Source organism: Ambystoma mexicanum, chromosome 3p (assembly GCF_040938575.1).
Source record: "Ambystoma mexicanum isolate Mex_15411 chromosome 3p, UKY_AmexF1_1, whole genome shotgun sequence".
In the NCBI taxonomy this organism is placed as follows: domain Eukaryota; kingdom Metazoa; phylum Chordata; class Amphibia; order Caudata; family Ambystomatidae; genus Ambystoma; species Ambystoma mexicanum.
This window is the reverse complement of record NC_090925.1, coordinates 835,136,299-835,150,572: the sequence shown is the minus strand read 5'-3', so window position 1 is coordinate 835,150,572 and position 14,274 is coordinate 835,136,299. Positions and strand designations below refer to the sequence as shown.

Genomic DNA, 14,274 nt, shown 5'->3' with positions numbered 1-14,274 from the left:
CATGAGGAAACCACAGCAGCGGACAAGACTGCGCCACTGAGCTACCAACAACCCCTGAAGGGGAGGCTGATGGCACCCAGTCCGCTGCCACTTAGTGGGTGAGGCAGCAGCCACAGCCCAATTCAGTGATGTGGAAGTCGAGGAGTACATGGACCTCGATGGAACAATCCATGTGGAATGTCACCCCCACACCCCAAGCCCCCCGTCCGCCCCCCAACACGCCACTCAGGGCACACTGTCCAAATCCATGAATGCGCGGTGCACCTAATTGCTGATTTGCACATGCGGCTAGCGCACGCTGGTGCACGCTCCCTCTCTGCGCCGTCAGGTGCGCTACATCTGCGCCTGATTCTATGAATTGGCTCCATAGGCTCCACATCGAATCTGGAAAATGACATTTGCCTAATATTTAATTGTGGACAAATCTCGCCTCCCTCTGTGCCTCGGTTCTTATATCTGGCTGATATGAGACCACCTGAAAACACGGGTGTTAGACACATCTTCCCATGATGTCACTTGGGGTGAGGGGTGAAGGGCCGTATGATGTCACGTCCACTACCCCAGGCATTTTGGTGAAATGACGTCCCAGTGGCAGCTGCTTGGCAGGTGGAGGAGCAGACAAGTTAGAGGGGGAAGCAAGGTATGAAACCTCAAGTGATGGGGAGTGCATATTTGTGCTCAACGTGTTTATTATCAACCACTTATTCTCAATGGGTATAGAAAGAAATGCATCAGCCGCGCCTCAAGTGTTTTGTTTTACTGTCAAATAGCATCATCCCTTTCTGTATGAATGAGGTGCAACGGTGGTTTCTGGTTGGGGTCGCTAAAGAGAATGGTTATTAGCAAGTGCTTAGAAGTTGCGTGAATCTAGCTTAAATGACTATGCAAAAATGTGGTTTAATGCTGAAATAAATGCTGCTTTGCACATTCAATTTGAAAATTAAACTAAATTTAAAGCGCTATTGTAAACCTTTGATTTGAAAATATGTGAAACAATACTAATTGGAACTTAATTTTGGTACAGAAAAAAGTTAAATGTGGATAGGTACAGACGGAAATGACAAAATAAAAGCCCAAAAACATGGAGCTTTCATTTTAATCCACAACAAACTGTTATGACTGACCACCACACAGGAGGCAGACTGCATCCATGTGCAATGCCCCAAATCAGAGATTTCTGGGGCAAATCAGTTTTGGTTTAAAATTCTTACTTCATCCAAGCTTAAAATGAGCCTGTACATACATGAGGAAGCAGAATGCCCATGTGGCTAATGTAAGCGTAACAAAAGGCAAAGCCAAACGGACCATTGGAAGCACACTGAGGGGTTTAACTGCGAGACTGTGGCCACGAGGCACTACCGCAATCCAGGCTTGCAGATGTAGGTCATATGTTATGTAGTGAAGTAGAATTAGCAGGAGCATTCCACACGCAGGAATTGTTTTTAAATGCCACTCCGGAGTCTGCAACCCGAGGATCCCCAGGTTTTTTGGACTGGGACTCCTATCATACCTCACCATTGTCCATGATGACTAGGGCTGAAGGGAGTTGTATTCCAAAACCAAAGGTTGAAACCCCCTACTTTATATAGAAGAGTCCACAATAGATACACCAGAAAGAGACAGTTTGCAAAAAAGCCACAAAGTTATGTAAATACGGTCCCTCTCCCAGCAGGCCCTCTGTGAGAACAATTCAGCGCTAGCTATTGGACATCAGCCAGTTAGGCTTGCCTCCAACTTTATATTCCTTGAAACAGAGCAGTTAAGGCACTGTGACTGGGCTGGTGGGAACCGACGATTCTCGGCAGACGTGCTTCTCTGGTCAGGCTCCAACCGACAGCTATGACTCAGAAGGTGTGTCGCCAGCATTAAGTTTGAAATCACCTAAGGACATGAGTCCGTCGCATGACACGACAAAAGAAGTGGCATAGCATGACAAGGACTCAGTGAGCACAGACTAAAAAGCTCCTCTCCCCTTCTCAGCATAGATAACCTGCACTGAAAGACCTTGTAAGGAGGTACCATCGATGGGCAATGTGAGACAGTGCGGCTCTGATGACCCAAGGCTGGGAACACACACTATGTAGAGGTGTGTCCATTCCAACTCAAAATCACATTACAAAGTGCAGAGAAATCCTGGAAATCTTACCTACTGACAAGAGGACCAGATGAGAATACAGCCCATGGTTGCAAAGAGTGTCTGGGGTTGGATTTAGCAAGGGGCCCAGGGAGTGGACAGAAAGGAGTACAGGGAGTGGGGGGGGGATGCTGGGGGCTGGAAAAGGATGCAAGTAATTTTAAAGGGAGATGTGCGTGGTAATGGGCATACTGCTACGTGGTGCCGCAGAGATCAACATATTAATAACATGCTGTATAACGTTGCCTAATTTATTTGAATGTTTAAAGTTCGGTATTGGACGTGTTTTGTATATATATATATATATATATATATATATATATACACACACACACAACACTGGGAGTAGGTTTTCTTGTATTTCTCTCGTTTCTTATAAACACGCAATGATATTCATATATACTTTGTTCGTTGAAGCATTCATTAAAATAACGACACTGTTGGGCACTTAGAAGTTGGTATTAATGTGGAGAACTTCAGTGCTCTCATCCTGTTACCATTCCCCGTCGACTTAAGAGCCTAGAGGCCAATCCACATTCGGGGTGTGCTACTGAATGGCACGCATTAGCTCAGCCTCTCCTGGGCACCTCTTGGGATTCGTTGACACTGTAACTCAATAGGTGGGGAGGGGGCACCAGATGAGGCCACCACTGCTGCATCCGATGTCCCCATGACTACATCTCCCGGCCTCCCTCCCTCCTGCCCAGCCCCTCCCCCATCCCTCCCCCCCATCTCTGCATCCCCTCACTGCTGCATCAGCACCAGACTCCATCCTTGGAGCATCCGTCCTGGGTAGCTCTGCAGCCTGGGACATCTCCCCCTCCCCCTCGACCCATATAGAGACCTTTCGAAGAAAATCCACGGGAGCCCCCCAACAAGGGTAGACACAGCCCGCTGTGCTCGGAACGCGTAAGGGGAGCTACTGCAGTCGCCCAAGGAGATCCCAAGCATTAAGGACGAATCACACTGCTGCATTCAGGGCAAGGGGTCTCTGCAGAGGGGAGACGCCGCATCCAGCCAGGAGAAGGGACTCTGCGGAGAGGAGAGAGCGCTGCCTCCAGATCAGGACAGGGGGTTCTCCGCGGAGAGGAGAGCAGAAGGGCACCGGCTGAAGCCCTCCACTGCACAGGACCGTCATCATGAAGGACCGCACTCAGGAGCTTCAGAGTGTAAGGCGCTTTTCTATAACCAGCACTCATTGCTCCGGGGAGCTGGAGGGTGACGGGGTTGCTAGTAGGGGTGGGAGTGTGCGGCAGTGCCGCGGCGGGGGGAGGGAGGGGACGGGAAGGATGCAGGGAGCCTTGTGCCCAGGCATGTAGACATCGGGCAGTCTGTTATGCGGTAGCCTCTCTGCCTATCCATCCGCATGTGCACCCATGACCCAGAGAGCTCCTTGCACAGGAGATCAATCCGTTCATATAGTTAGTGCGATATATAGATAGTCTATCCATACACTTAAAGCTTTCACGAACAATTGTACCTCAGTCACTGCCATGTGCTGATGGAAGACAGCGTGTGTGTTTTAGAGCGGGGTGGCGGTGTACAGAAATCTACCCTATATCTAGAAATTCGGTTCCAACTTTATGTCTCATAATGTCGCTGGCGCATCTGATTGTGTGGCTATGTGTGCATACGGTGGTCTACCTATGTTGTATAACTGTCATTGTCAGCAGGTGTCAAACCCACTCTCATTAGGTTTTGGATAGTTAAAAAAACACAACTGAACCCCATCATGTGCAATTGAGATTCAGCAAAGTAGCTACAATAGGACGTGCTGCAGTTAGTGTTTTTTAATGGACTGGTAAAAAAAAAAAGGTTGACATGGTTACCATGTGGCGTTATAGTGCAAAGTTGGGTTATGTAAAAAGAAGGCCCGGCGTGAGCCGTGCACACCCACCCCATGTATCCGTAGTAAACCGGGCGATTTACACGATCTTGTGCAAACCGAGTCTAGGCCACACAGCTCTAAATGAGCACTACAAATTGGTCTTGTGAACCTATCCATTTGACAGGAACGCAGAAGCACTAGATTCGTGAATGCATCTGTTCACTGCGATACACATTCCTAAATAGTCAGCCCCCTTGCTGTGTATACCGCTCGTTGCCGAAGTCTGACTTTAAACTGCAGTCACAGGTTCGAAAGTGTGCATTGAACTGCCAGCTCTTCATAATGTAGACACGGATACGTTGGGCGTCAGTAAATTGGGTAACAGCGGTTCTTTGCCATCGCTAAAGAAGCAAGCGCTTCATAAAAAAAACAAGGCTGCATTATAAACATACATCTGTACAGATGCTCGTTTATTTGGTTCCATAAACGTACACACTTCGGATTGCCCAAGTGGTTTTGAGGGGCTATGTGAATTTTTCCTTGGAAATATTATCCAATGTAGTGGTACTAATTTTATCAACAGCATTGCAATGAAAGTTGGAGTCGTCGACTCTAGCGGGTTTATTGAACACAGGTGCCAGCCAGCAGGAAGCGCCCACCTGGCTGTGTCAGTCGATGCCCGGGTTCTACTGCGGTCTGGGTTCTCTAGTGGTGATAAAGTTCTCTAATGGCTGATTATCAGGTTCTGGGCTGGGTTCTGACCAATTTGTGGAGGGTGCGCGCTTAACGCTTCGAATACTTGATTTTCTTCTCCCTGTGCAGGATCTGTACGCCCCCTCCCCTGTAACTGCCTCCTGCGTGGTTCCACCCCCTGCCACCCTAGTAAGGACACAGCCCTTTCCCACGTGAAATTGCGGACATTTCTGAATCCATTAGAGCGCGGGGGGAGGGGCAAGAAGGATGGCCGAGTTTAGGGTATCCCCGCGGCGCTGCTCCGCTTGATACGATGCTCGCCGGGGCTCTGGCTCCTACACAAGAAAACGTGTATTTCGGTCAAGTTAAAATGAGCGTGTCCCAACCGAAAAGAGGACGGGGTAGGGGAGGGAATTGTCTCAAGAGTTCTCCGATAGATGTAAAGGGTATAGAGGAGAAAGAACTTAGGGCCTAATTCAGAGAAGCGTTTTATAATGGCTAACGCCGCAAATAAGAGCGGAAATAAAAAAGGACTATAGTTCGGAAAAGAAGTGGGGATGGAAAGATGACGAGAGAAAGCGAGAACAATGGAAAGCGGAAAACAGAACGGGAAAAACAGGAGCTAGGAAGGGAGGACGAGGAAAGGGATAGGGGAGAGAGAGAGAGCCAATGAAAGACGTGCGGATGGGAGAGGAAAGAAGCACAGATGAAGAGAACTGTGGAGTGCTGAAATAACGGGTGACAAGATGAAAGAAATGTGTGAGACAACAAGGAGAAGAAGAAAAGCAGATGAATGCTAGAAGGGACATTAGAAACAGAAAAATTGGAGTAAAGCGGGGAGAAGAGTGCATGACTATGAAGGAGCGAGGAGAGAGGTAGCCGACAAGACGGAAAGGGAGCTCTAGATGGAAGAAAGGGTAAAGAGAGCACGATTGAGTAGAAGAGAAAGGATGTAGGACTCCCGGACTCCTACGCGGGTGGGGGCGGGGAAAATCTTAAATATTCACAATGCACGTAGCGATGCTGTTGGAGAATTCTATACGTGCCTACTTCTGCGTCCACCTCCTCCTCCTCTGGTGAATTATTAACGTATCTTGATGATAAAAGCCAGGGAGAGGGAATGAAGTATTTCAAGGAAAGATAATTGGAGCCGAGAAAAAGACCCTCGCCAACCGTGTCAGACTTTGCCATAGCCCCCACCCTTAAACGTGTCAGACTGAGACCATAGCCCCCCCGCTCCCGCATTGGCTGCAGATATGGTGCATCCCCAGTGCGCCTCCATCGCACTCAGAGACGCCCCCTGGTGCACCGGGGTTGGGGAGAGGAGCGAGAAGGCCCACGATTGTTTCTTTTAATAGGGAGACCCCCTCCCTCACATTGCAAAACACCAAGGAAATTGGAGTATGCGGGATACATTAGCAGAATAAATCTTTTTAACGGAAACAAAAAAAAATCAATTAATGATCACATTGGCACCTGTCACACCGTGCACGGGGGGGGGCTGCAGATATCACAGGTGTGTCGGGACTGCCCCTTCTTTTTGTTCTCCCGATGACAGAAAATGGCACAGGGTGTTTTATGAATACTGCATGGAGGGGAGGAGGAGGGGAAGGGGGAGAGGAGGCGGGGGGCTGCAGGAGCCAAGTCCTAGCGTTTCCTCTCCTGCTGCCTGAATACAGATGCAGCCCCAGGAATCAGAGACCATGCGCGTGGGCGGGGGCTATCACAGACACATAGAACGGGGAGGGGGTAGACGAGCGTCCACGTCTCCCATCCCTCATTGAGTCCGTGTGTAGACTGTGTTCGGCGCAGGCGATCCTTTCTGCAGGAACCCTCAGGGGAATGCAGCTGCGACCAAGGCGGGGCCTGGGGGGTGTGGGGGAGACCTGACATGTTGGCGGTTTGTGGGTACCCAACAACACCCCCTTGAAATTGACGACTCTGTGCTGCGCAGAAAGGGGAGCCCGTTTTCCTCACCGAGGGGCAACGTCCATCTCTGGGGGTCGGGTGTTGCGGACATTTAAGCGTGCCCGCATGTTGCTATTGCAACGCCCCCTTTCCCCCCAATAGTCTGCGCCGCTGCACCCGCAGTCTCATGAAATGGAACACCAGTACGCGGGGTCCGCGTCGACACCCGTATCGGCTCCGTGGCGACGCCCCCCACCGGCGAGCGTGGTTGCTCTTTTTACCCATTAACGTACGTGACAGAAACCCGCAGAGTGCCAAGGTGCCCCACCTCCAGTGTGGAGGCCGTGCGCGCCGCGGCCCGGTGTGCGTCTTCGCCGTGACGTGTTCCCGCCTGATCCACCCGCGCCGCCCCCTCCCCCGCCCCCTCACAGGACGCGCAGGCGCACCCCAGCCCCCCACCCGCGCGCTCACGACAGCCGCATGGCGGTGAGCGCGGCGGCAGGTGCGCGCGTGCCGGTCAGTGTGCCTCGCTGCGGTTGCGGCGCGCGCTGGTCATGGAACCGCAGCCAATGCAGGGGAGAGCGGTGTCCGCGCGACGGTGGGCCTCGGGAGCCGTCTGCAGGGCCGCCTGCCAGCCCGTTGCTACACCTGCAGCGCCTTGAACGGCACAGTAAGAATTGCACTGCATCCGTGTTGTACTTTATATAGTGGAAGCAGTCGGAAACGCCCACAGTAAGGCTGCAACTCATTCCCCGTGCCAGTCCATACATTGCACATCCACACAAAAATGTGATACAGAAATAATAAGTTCCGTAGAGAACACCTAAACCACCACCAGCCCTTTAAATTAATTACCGCCAGAAGGTGCAATTAAGAAAAGCACCTGCTTTTACCAAGATGGTGACCATCTAAAGGGATGCAGCCTGTGGGCGTTAACATTTTTGTGGAAAATCCCTCGAATTTGGTTCTGTTCTTTACCTCCATTTCAACACTCTGCTGCTTACATCCAGTTCATTTTTAAGTACTTAGCAAATTATTTTTATTTAAATTAATGTGTTTTTAGTTCAAATAATTTTTTCACATACCTTTTTACAATACAAAATGATCGTAAAATGCAGTGCAGGTTCTACTTCCTTTAAAAGTCTCGATATTATATAGTTTCTTCATTTCATAAATTCGTCTATATGCTAAACTGTCACACCCCAAACATGATATTGTGCCATCACAAGTAAAATATTACCCGAATTCAAGCAGTAACTCCAGAAGACAATCTCACAAACGTTGAGGGATTAATAGCTATATAGCATAAATCTATAATCCCAGGGGTTTTGTATGGATTTACAGTTTTACCTAGTAAGATTTTAGATATGATGGATAGCTTGGAGGGTAAGATCTTGTGATCAATATTGGGAGTACCACAATATGTTCCGGTTGAGACTCTATGTTGCAAGCTTGGCGTTCCCTCCATTCGTTCATTATGGCAGGTACAGTTTAGTAACCTCTTAATTTCTCTTATTCTTTAATCAAAAGCAATTACTCCCATGCTCAGCTTGTTGGCTGAACAGTATGCACTGGGCAACAAACATGAATTTTTTAATACAATTAAGGGTAACCATATTAGGGTTTTTAGACAAATTGGATGCACCATATATGGATATCATTTTAAATCCCATTTGGGCAGCCATATTTAAAAACAAAGCTAGAGATAATGATATCTGTAATAACATCAATCGGCTTGCCAAATTAAAATCATACGCTATGTATTGTCAGCAGAGTTTTCGTTACAACTTGCCCTGCTCGTACTTAACCAAGTTGTATTCGATAGAATTGCAAAGGTTATTTAATTAATTAATTAATTAATACAATCTATAGAGCGCTTTAATCCAAAGCACTTTACATAGCAACAACAAGATTACATAGAAAAAAAAGGTTCATTGTTTACTTGCGGCTTAATATTTTATCTACATTTGAACATACTGGACGGTGGGCCAACATACATCACCTTGAGAGAATTTGTTGATTATGCAAATCAGCAGTTGAAACAGCTCGCCATCTTCTTACCCAGTGTAAAAAAAATAAAGTTCATTATACCAAAGGTTATTCCAAGTGTACCTTCTCTCTTGAATCACTTGAGCATGATCAATTCTGGAGCCCCTTATAGAGTGTGGAATCTATTGTGGTAACTGCCAGAGCTTTTTATCTATGGAGTGTAGTTCTGTTTTTGATTAATAATTGATGCATCTTAACTGTTTGTTTCAGGAACTTTGTTGGGTATAAACTAAACTGGAGATGTGTATTTAATGATGTCAATTTTAGGAATTTTAGCAAGTGAATTTTCTATTGTCTCATATGTTCTTTTTATCGATTGTATTTTTATATCTCTTGTAGTTCACATGTGTAAAAGGTTTGTATTTAACCAACAAGCACAATAAAAAAACTTTAAAAATAAAAATATACATGTTTTATGCTTACACACAAAGTTAAAATATGCTGTGGTGTCTCTATGACATTTGGTCTACAACACAATCGGCAGAGTCGTTCATTCCTGGGAATCAAGAGCCTGGGTCCCAGTGTGGAGAGGATCGGGAGATGGTCCATTATAAGAAGCAGATATTATCATAATAGAAATTATTATGAGTTCGCTCGAGCGTTCAAAACATAGAAGGTGGAAGGATGGGAACTTAGAGACACCATTACTGCATTCCTTGAACCTCTCAGACCTGGTAGATCAGTGTGGCTTACTCTGGAAGTGCCAAGTAGAGCATACCAACTCTGAAGAATTCGGCATCACCATGTGACTCAATTGGTATCACCACAGCTGTAAACCATCAACCCTCTGACTGAGAGGCACCCCAACCAACTGCCCACATCCCTCGATATACTACCTGAGACACTTATAAACCACAAATTCCCATCAGACATTCAACATTCTGTTCAAAAGAGGTTCCCTTGCTCCTGGCTTATACCACAAAGGTAAAAAAAACAAGCAGTGTCCAAAAGTTGTGGACACTCCCGTCCCCTGCGAACTCTCATAAGTTGGAATACCAACAGTACTTTAAAGAATGTGATAAATTCAATATAGGTACGTCTAGAAATAGTTAAAGTGAAAGGTAAAAACAGACAATAAGACATTTTCAATAATTCACATGACATGTTTTAATTAGGCAATATAAAAAAAATCTGTGGCCAGCTCAACGCGTTTTGGGAGAATCTCCCTTCATAAGGAGCACAATCAATGTACTATTTCAGTAATCCATAATTCACTCTATGAAGAGATAAACAACAAGTTAAGTAATTGTTTCTTAGAGGGTCCACATCCAATCAGTAATGTAGCTCAAAACATAATTGCATATATTAAACTCACATGTTCATCTTAATCAATTTACCTTCAAATAGGGGAAAACCCTTCTCAAGATGTAATCCACAGGAGCAACCTCCAAGAGTAAGAAAATACTCAATATTGAAACCCTTATTCAAAAATGTATGTTCAATCTGGAATATAATAAAGAGGCAACGTAAAAATGGAAGCCATAACTTGGCAATTGAGGCCACTTAAAATTGACTAAATCAAATGTTGGTCCACACTTATCTCACAGAAATGAAGTATTCTGGCAATTCGTAGTCAAAATGGAGAAGGTTTGAGAGAACCCTAAAAAAGGTCAGAGGATGTGTGGTCAATTGAAGTGATAAAAGAATAAATGGAGTTTCAAAACCGAAACAAAATGTTAAGAAAGGGCAAGCTTACCGTTACACAATCAGGACAGTATGTCCACTGAGCAATAATAGAGAATACGCTAACCATGTGGTTACAAAATGGGCGATATTTATAGTACGGCATGTGGTCACGTAAAGCGTTATGGTGTGGTGATGATGTCATAACTCAGCCCGCAATGTGGCTGGGAGTGAAAACATGACATAAGTCAAATTAACAAGAGGATCCCAGTATATTCCAATAGATAACAGGTAGTGGAAACATTTCTACAAAAGCCTTATAAATGCAAAATGCTGTAAATGGATCAAGATGACACATACTTACTTACAATCTTACAAAAATCTGGCTAATTACGGGTAGAGGAGTATTATGAAGAGCTCATAATCAATATAAGCTCAATAATTTTGACACTCTTAAATTATAAACTCCATGGTAAAATATATAGTAAATACAAAAAATAGAACACTCATTGATTGAAACATTCATAGTGGTCTTAAAATCATAGTCAAAAGATGAAAATTAAATTGACAAACCTCAGAAAGTAAAACATTTATGGCAGAATTCTTCCGAATCATCAAGTGTTAGATAATAATATCAGTAATGTAAAAGAACATCAAATGCAACTCGATTGGCATATGAAATGGATGATCCGAAAGAAGTGTATAGTTGTGACAGTAAAGGTAGTTTATTATATGCAATAAGTTCCCAGAACGCATTGAACTGCAAAGAAAGATGTTTTTACATGGAATAATTATACATTTTCTTATACAAATTATTGAGCATCCGTTATTGTCTGATTTTTACCTTTCACATTAACTATTTCTAATTCCTGAAATTGAACATTTAGTATCTTTACCATTGCAGACGTGCTGTCTGTATTATCTTGTTCCTTCTTAATCCACAAAGGTGGCCATACTATTGGTGCAATGTTCCTAAAAAACCTTTGGTGGATGGGAAAATTATGGTACTTCCCAATCTTTTTTGCGTGTTGAGGTTCACCATTCATATCTGTTTACACAAGTGCCCCTGTAAATCTTGTGTGCAATGCTGCCAGAAGTGACTTGGTGGAATGCAGCAGACCCTCAAATAACCAGCCTGGTGCGAGGCAATGATGTAATTGCGCGGTGCTTGCCTATATCGCCCCATTTTATGGGGTGAATCTCTATGTCCTTGAGGATGAGGGCCATGTGCCTGGCTGTTTGGTGCCACCTTCTTCCTTCAACTCTACCTCTGGCCTAGCGGATCCCCCTACCTGGGTGGTGGTTTTAGGGAAGGGGGGCCACGGGGCTCTACCTGCACCCTACTCTCAGAGGGGTTTCATGTTGCCCATTAATGAAGTTTCATGCTGGAGGACAAGATAGGAGAAAGGGATGAATTGTCCTCCACAGACCTATCATGCCCTCCACAGTGCTCCACTGACAGCACTGATATATCATCACAGTCTCCATTATTGCCTGCTACAGAATTAACAATAGCATGTGATTTCCCTGTGTTTATTACAAAATCACTGGTTTTGGGGGCACCCCTCTTTTGCCTTGTGAGTTTATAACTTTTAACTTAGTATGTCTCTTTCACATTGTTTGTCATGCTGGCTGGCTCTCATAAGTAGCTTGGTATACTCTTTCTTAGGGTGGCACTGTCCGGGTGTCAGCTCTGAAAGGCCCCTCTCTAGCTTGAGACCAGAGTGACAATACTGTAATGCATAATGTTTGAAATTAAATTGATACATTTCTATGAATTAAAAATGGTTCTGATTTTGCCATAGGCCGCTGAGATATGGCTAATGACGCAGTAAAGAAAGCTGTGCGCCTTGGACAGCATGTGCATTAAGAGCATTTTTGAGTGTGAGAAAAGTTTGCCCGTTGAATACCGTAGAGCCGAGTTGGGCTCGATATCGGCACGTCATCTGCTAATTAAGAGATGTCGATTATTGGCCAATAAGATACTAACAGCTAACATGAATACACTAATGCATCAACTATATTATGCTTGTGGATCAACAGAATGACTTAACTAACACTACCATTCTCAATCTTGTTTGTAAATCAAATTATTGGTCGAGCTGTTTAAAATTTGACCTAAAGGGAAACTTGGATAAGAAACTAAAAAACTTGATACAAAGACCTATTGCAGTGGTTGTGAGAGAGCAGAAGAAGGTCGATTTTGCTACCAAAATATTGTCATTTGAATCCATCCCCTTTCTACTGGCACCTAACGATGTTCTGAAATATGTGTATGAATTTCGTAATCGAAACATCGGAAGGGATCACTTATGTTTCAAATGTAGTTTTCTCCCTACTGTTGAAGTGATCGGTTCTTGGCAAAAAATCCCCTTGTCTAATATGCAATACCGGAAGGAAGAATTGAACATTTCAGACATTTGATACAAAATTGTCCAGGGCACTAATGGCCTCAAATTAAAATAGTTTAACTCATATGTTTCATCATCGATTTGACAAAAAGCTTTGGATATAATTTGGCATAGGATAATGACAGGGAATTAATTTTACTTAATCTATTGCACTATAAGCTATTGGTATGACATTGATACTATGTTGTCTTTGCTATAATGTTTATTACATTTTATGTTACAATGAACTCGAAATTGATCTCATCCAAGGAATAAGATCATCAAGTGTACGACTTCTTGGTAGAGATACTAACCATAAGATTATGCCAACTATATTTATAATGTGTATATGCAAAAACTCGGACCAGAAAGAAAGAACCAAACCTACAAATGTACTTAATTTAGCTAATAATCAGTAGCAATAACACTACGCCAACAGAAGATGGATAGAACTCTGGGACCGGATGGAATACTGGTTAACTTATATAGAAGTCTTCGAGGAGTTTTGGGTCACATTATTTACAAGAATGTTTAATTAATATATATAGATATATATACATAGTGCAGTTTGAGTAGATCTCCCTCCGTTTCATCTGTGCAAGTTAAGGCCAGATAGAATAAACCACTGACGGGTTTCCTCCTCAAACAAGGAGAAAATTGTCAGTACGGTAGAAGTTAAGCAGGCTCTGGATGGAAAGATCTTAACAAATGGGATTGACCCCGTAGAGTTAACTAAAAAGAAGATCAATTGCACTGAACTACTACATATTCTCCATAAAACTCCCTCTATAAGAGTGTTAAACTAAAGTGATTTTGAGTTTGTGGAACCCCTGGATTACAATAACGGTAATTACTCGCGTATCCATTGTGTGCTCCCTGAAATTGCACACTTGATGCAGGCACATCGACCTACTTTGATAAATCTTGGGTATGTACGGGACACAGAAGGGCCAAACAGTATAGGCGTGGGCTGCTGTGACAAAGACCAGGGAAGAGTAAAGGATAGGTCTAATGACCGGAAAAGTAAAAATATCTCTGAATGAAAATGCAAGGGGGTGAGAATGGTTAAAATGTGTTCTCTCTATGCAAGGTATATAAATGAAATGAACTCTGAAGTTGGCATGTTGGAATACGAGGGGCCATCCACATATGTTATCGGTTTCGGGGTCATTGGGTACTTTTTTAAAATATGACATTGTCATGTTACAAGAAACGTGGGCGATCTCTACAATAAGTATTGACCGTTTCCAGCTATACCAAGAACTTGCAAAAAAGGGCCCACAGGGACGACCATATGAAGGCCTCATTATTGGTGTTAGGCATGACTTATTTCAAGAAAGAGCGACCTGCTACATAAAAATAAAACCTGGCAGAGTAAGCAATGTGTGGCTTTTATGAAGGAGTGGGATCTGACCCTTATAAATATAGAGCAAAAGGAGACTGCCCGTGGATGGCAACATTGAGAAATGGGCACAGCTGGGCCACGCTGGATTCTTTATTTGGCAGCAATGCAGTATTAGATACTGAGCTTGACCTCACATTTAACAACAATAGTAATTTGGGATACTCTAGCTGACTCTTGAAACTGATGCCAAGGAATGTAACCCTGCGTTTAATGGCGGGCTTGACCCCAATCACATGGCTAATCA

General features: G+C 44.4%; 1 protein-coding gene and 1 long non-coding RNA gene across 2 annotated transcripts in view; one reads left to right on the top strand and one right to left on the bottom strand.

Moving 5' to 3' along the window:
• The window catches only part of LOC138580962 (uncharacterized), a 231,448-nt gene that overhangs the window by 96,234 nt on the left and 120,940 nt on the right, over positions 1-14,274 (bottom strand). The window lies entirely within an intron of this gene.
• Positions 2,873-14,274, top strand: part of LOC138580961 (syntaxin-1B-like) — a 476,327-nt gene continuing 464,925 nt past the window's right edge. The window contains exon 1 of the mRNA XM_069651920.1: positions 2,873-3,303. Coding sequence (XP_069508021.1) covers positions 3,274-3,303 — 30 coding nt within the window. The 5' untranslated portion in view covers positions 2,873-3,273. The remainder of the gene's footprint in view (positions 3,304-14,274) is intronic.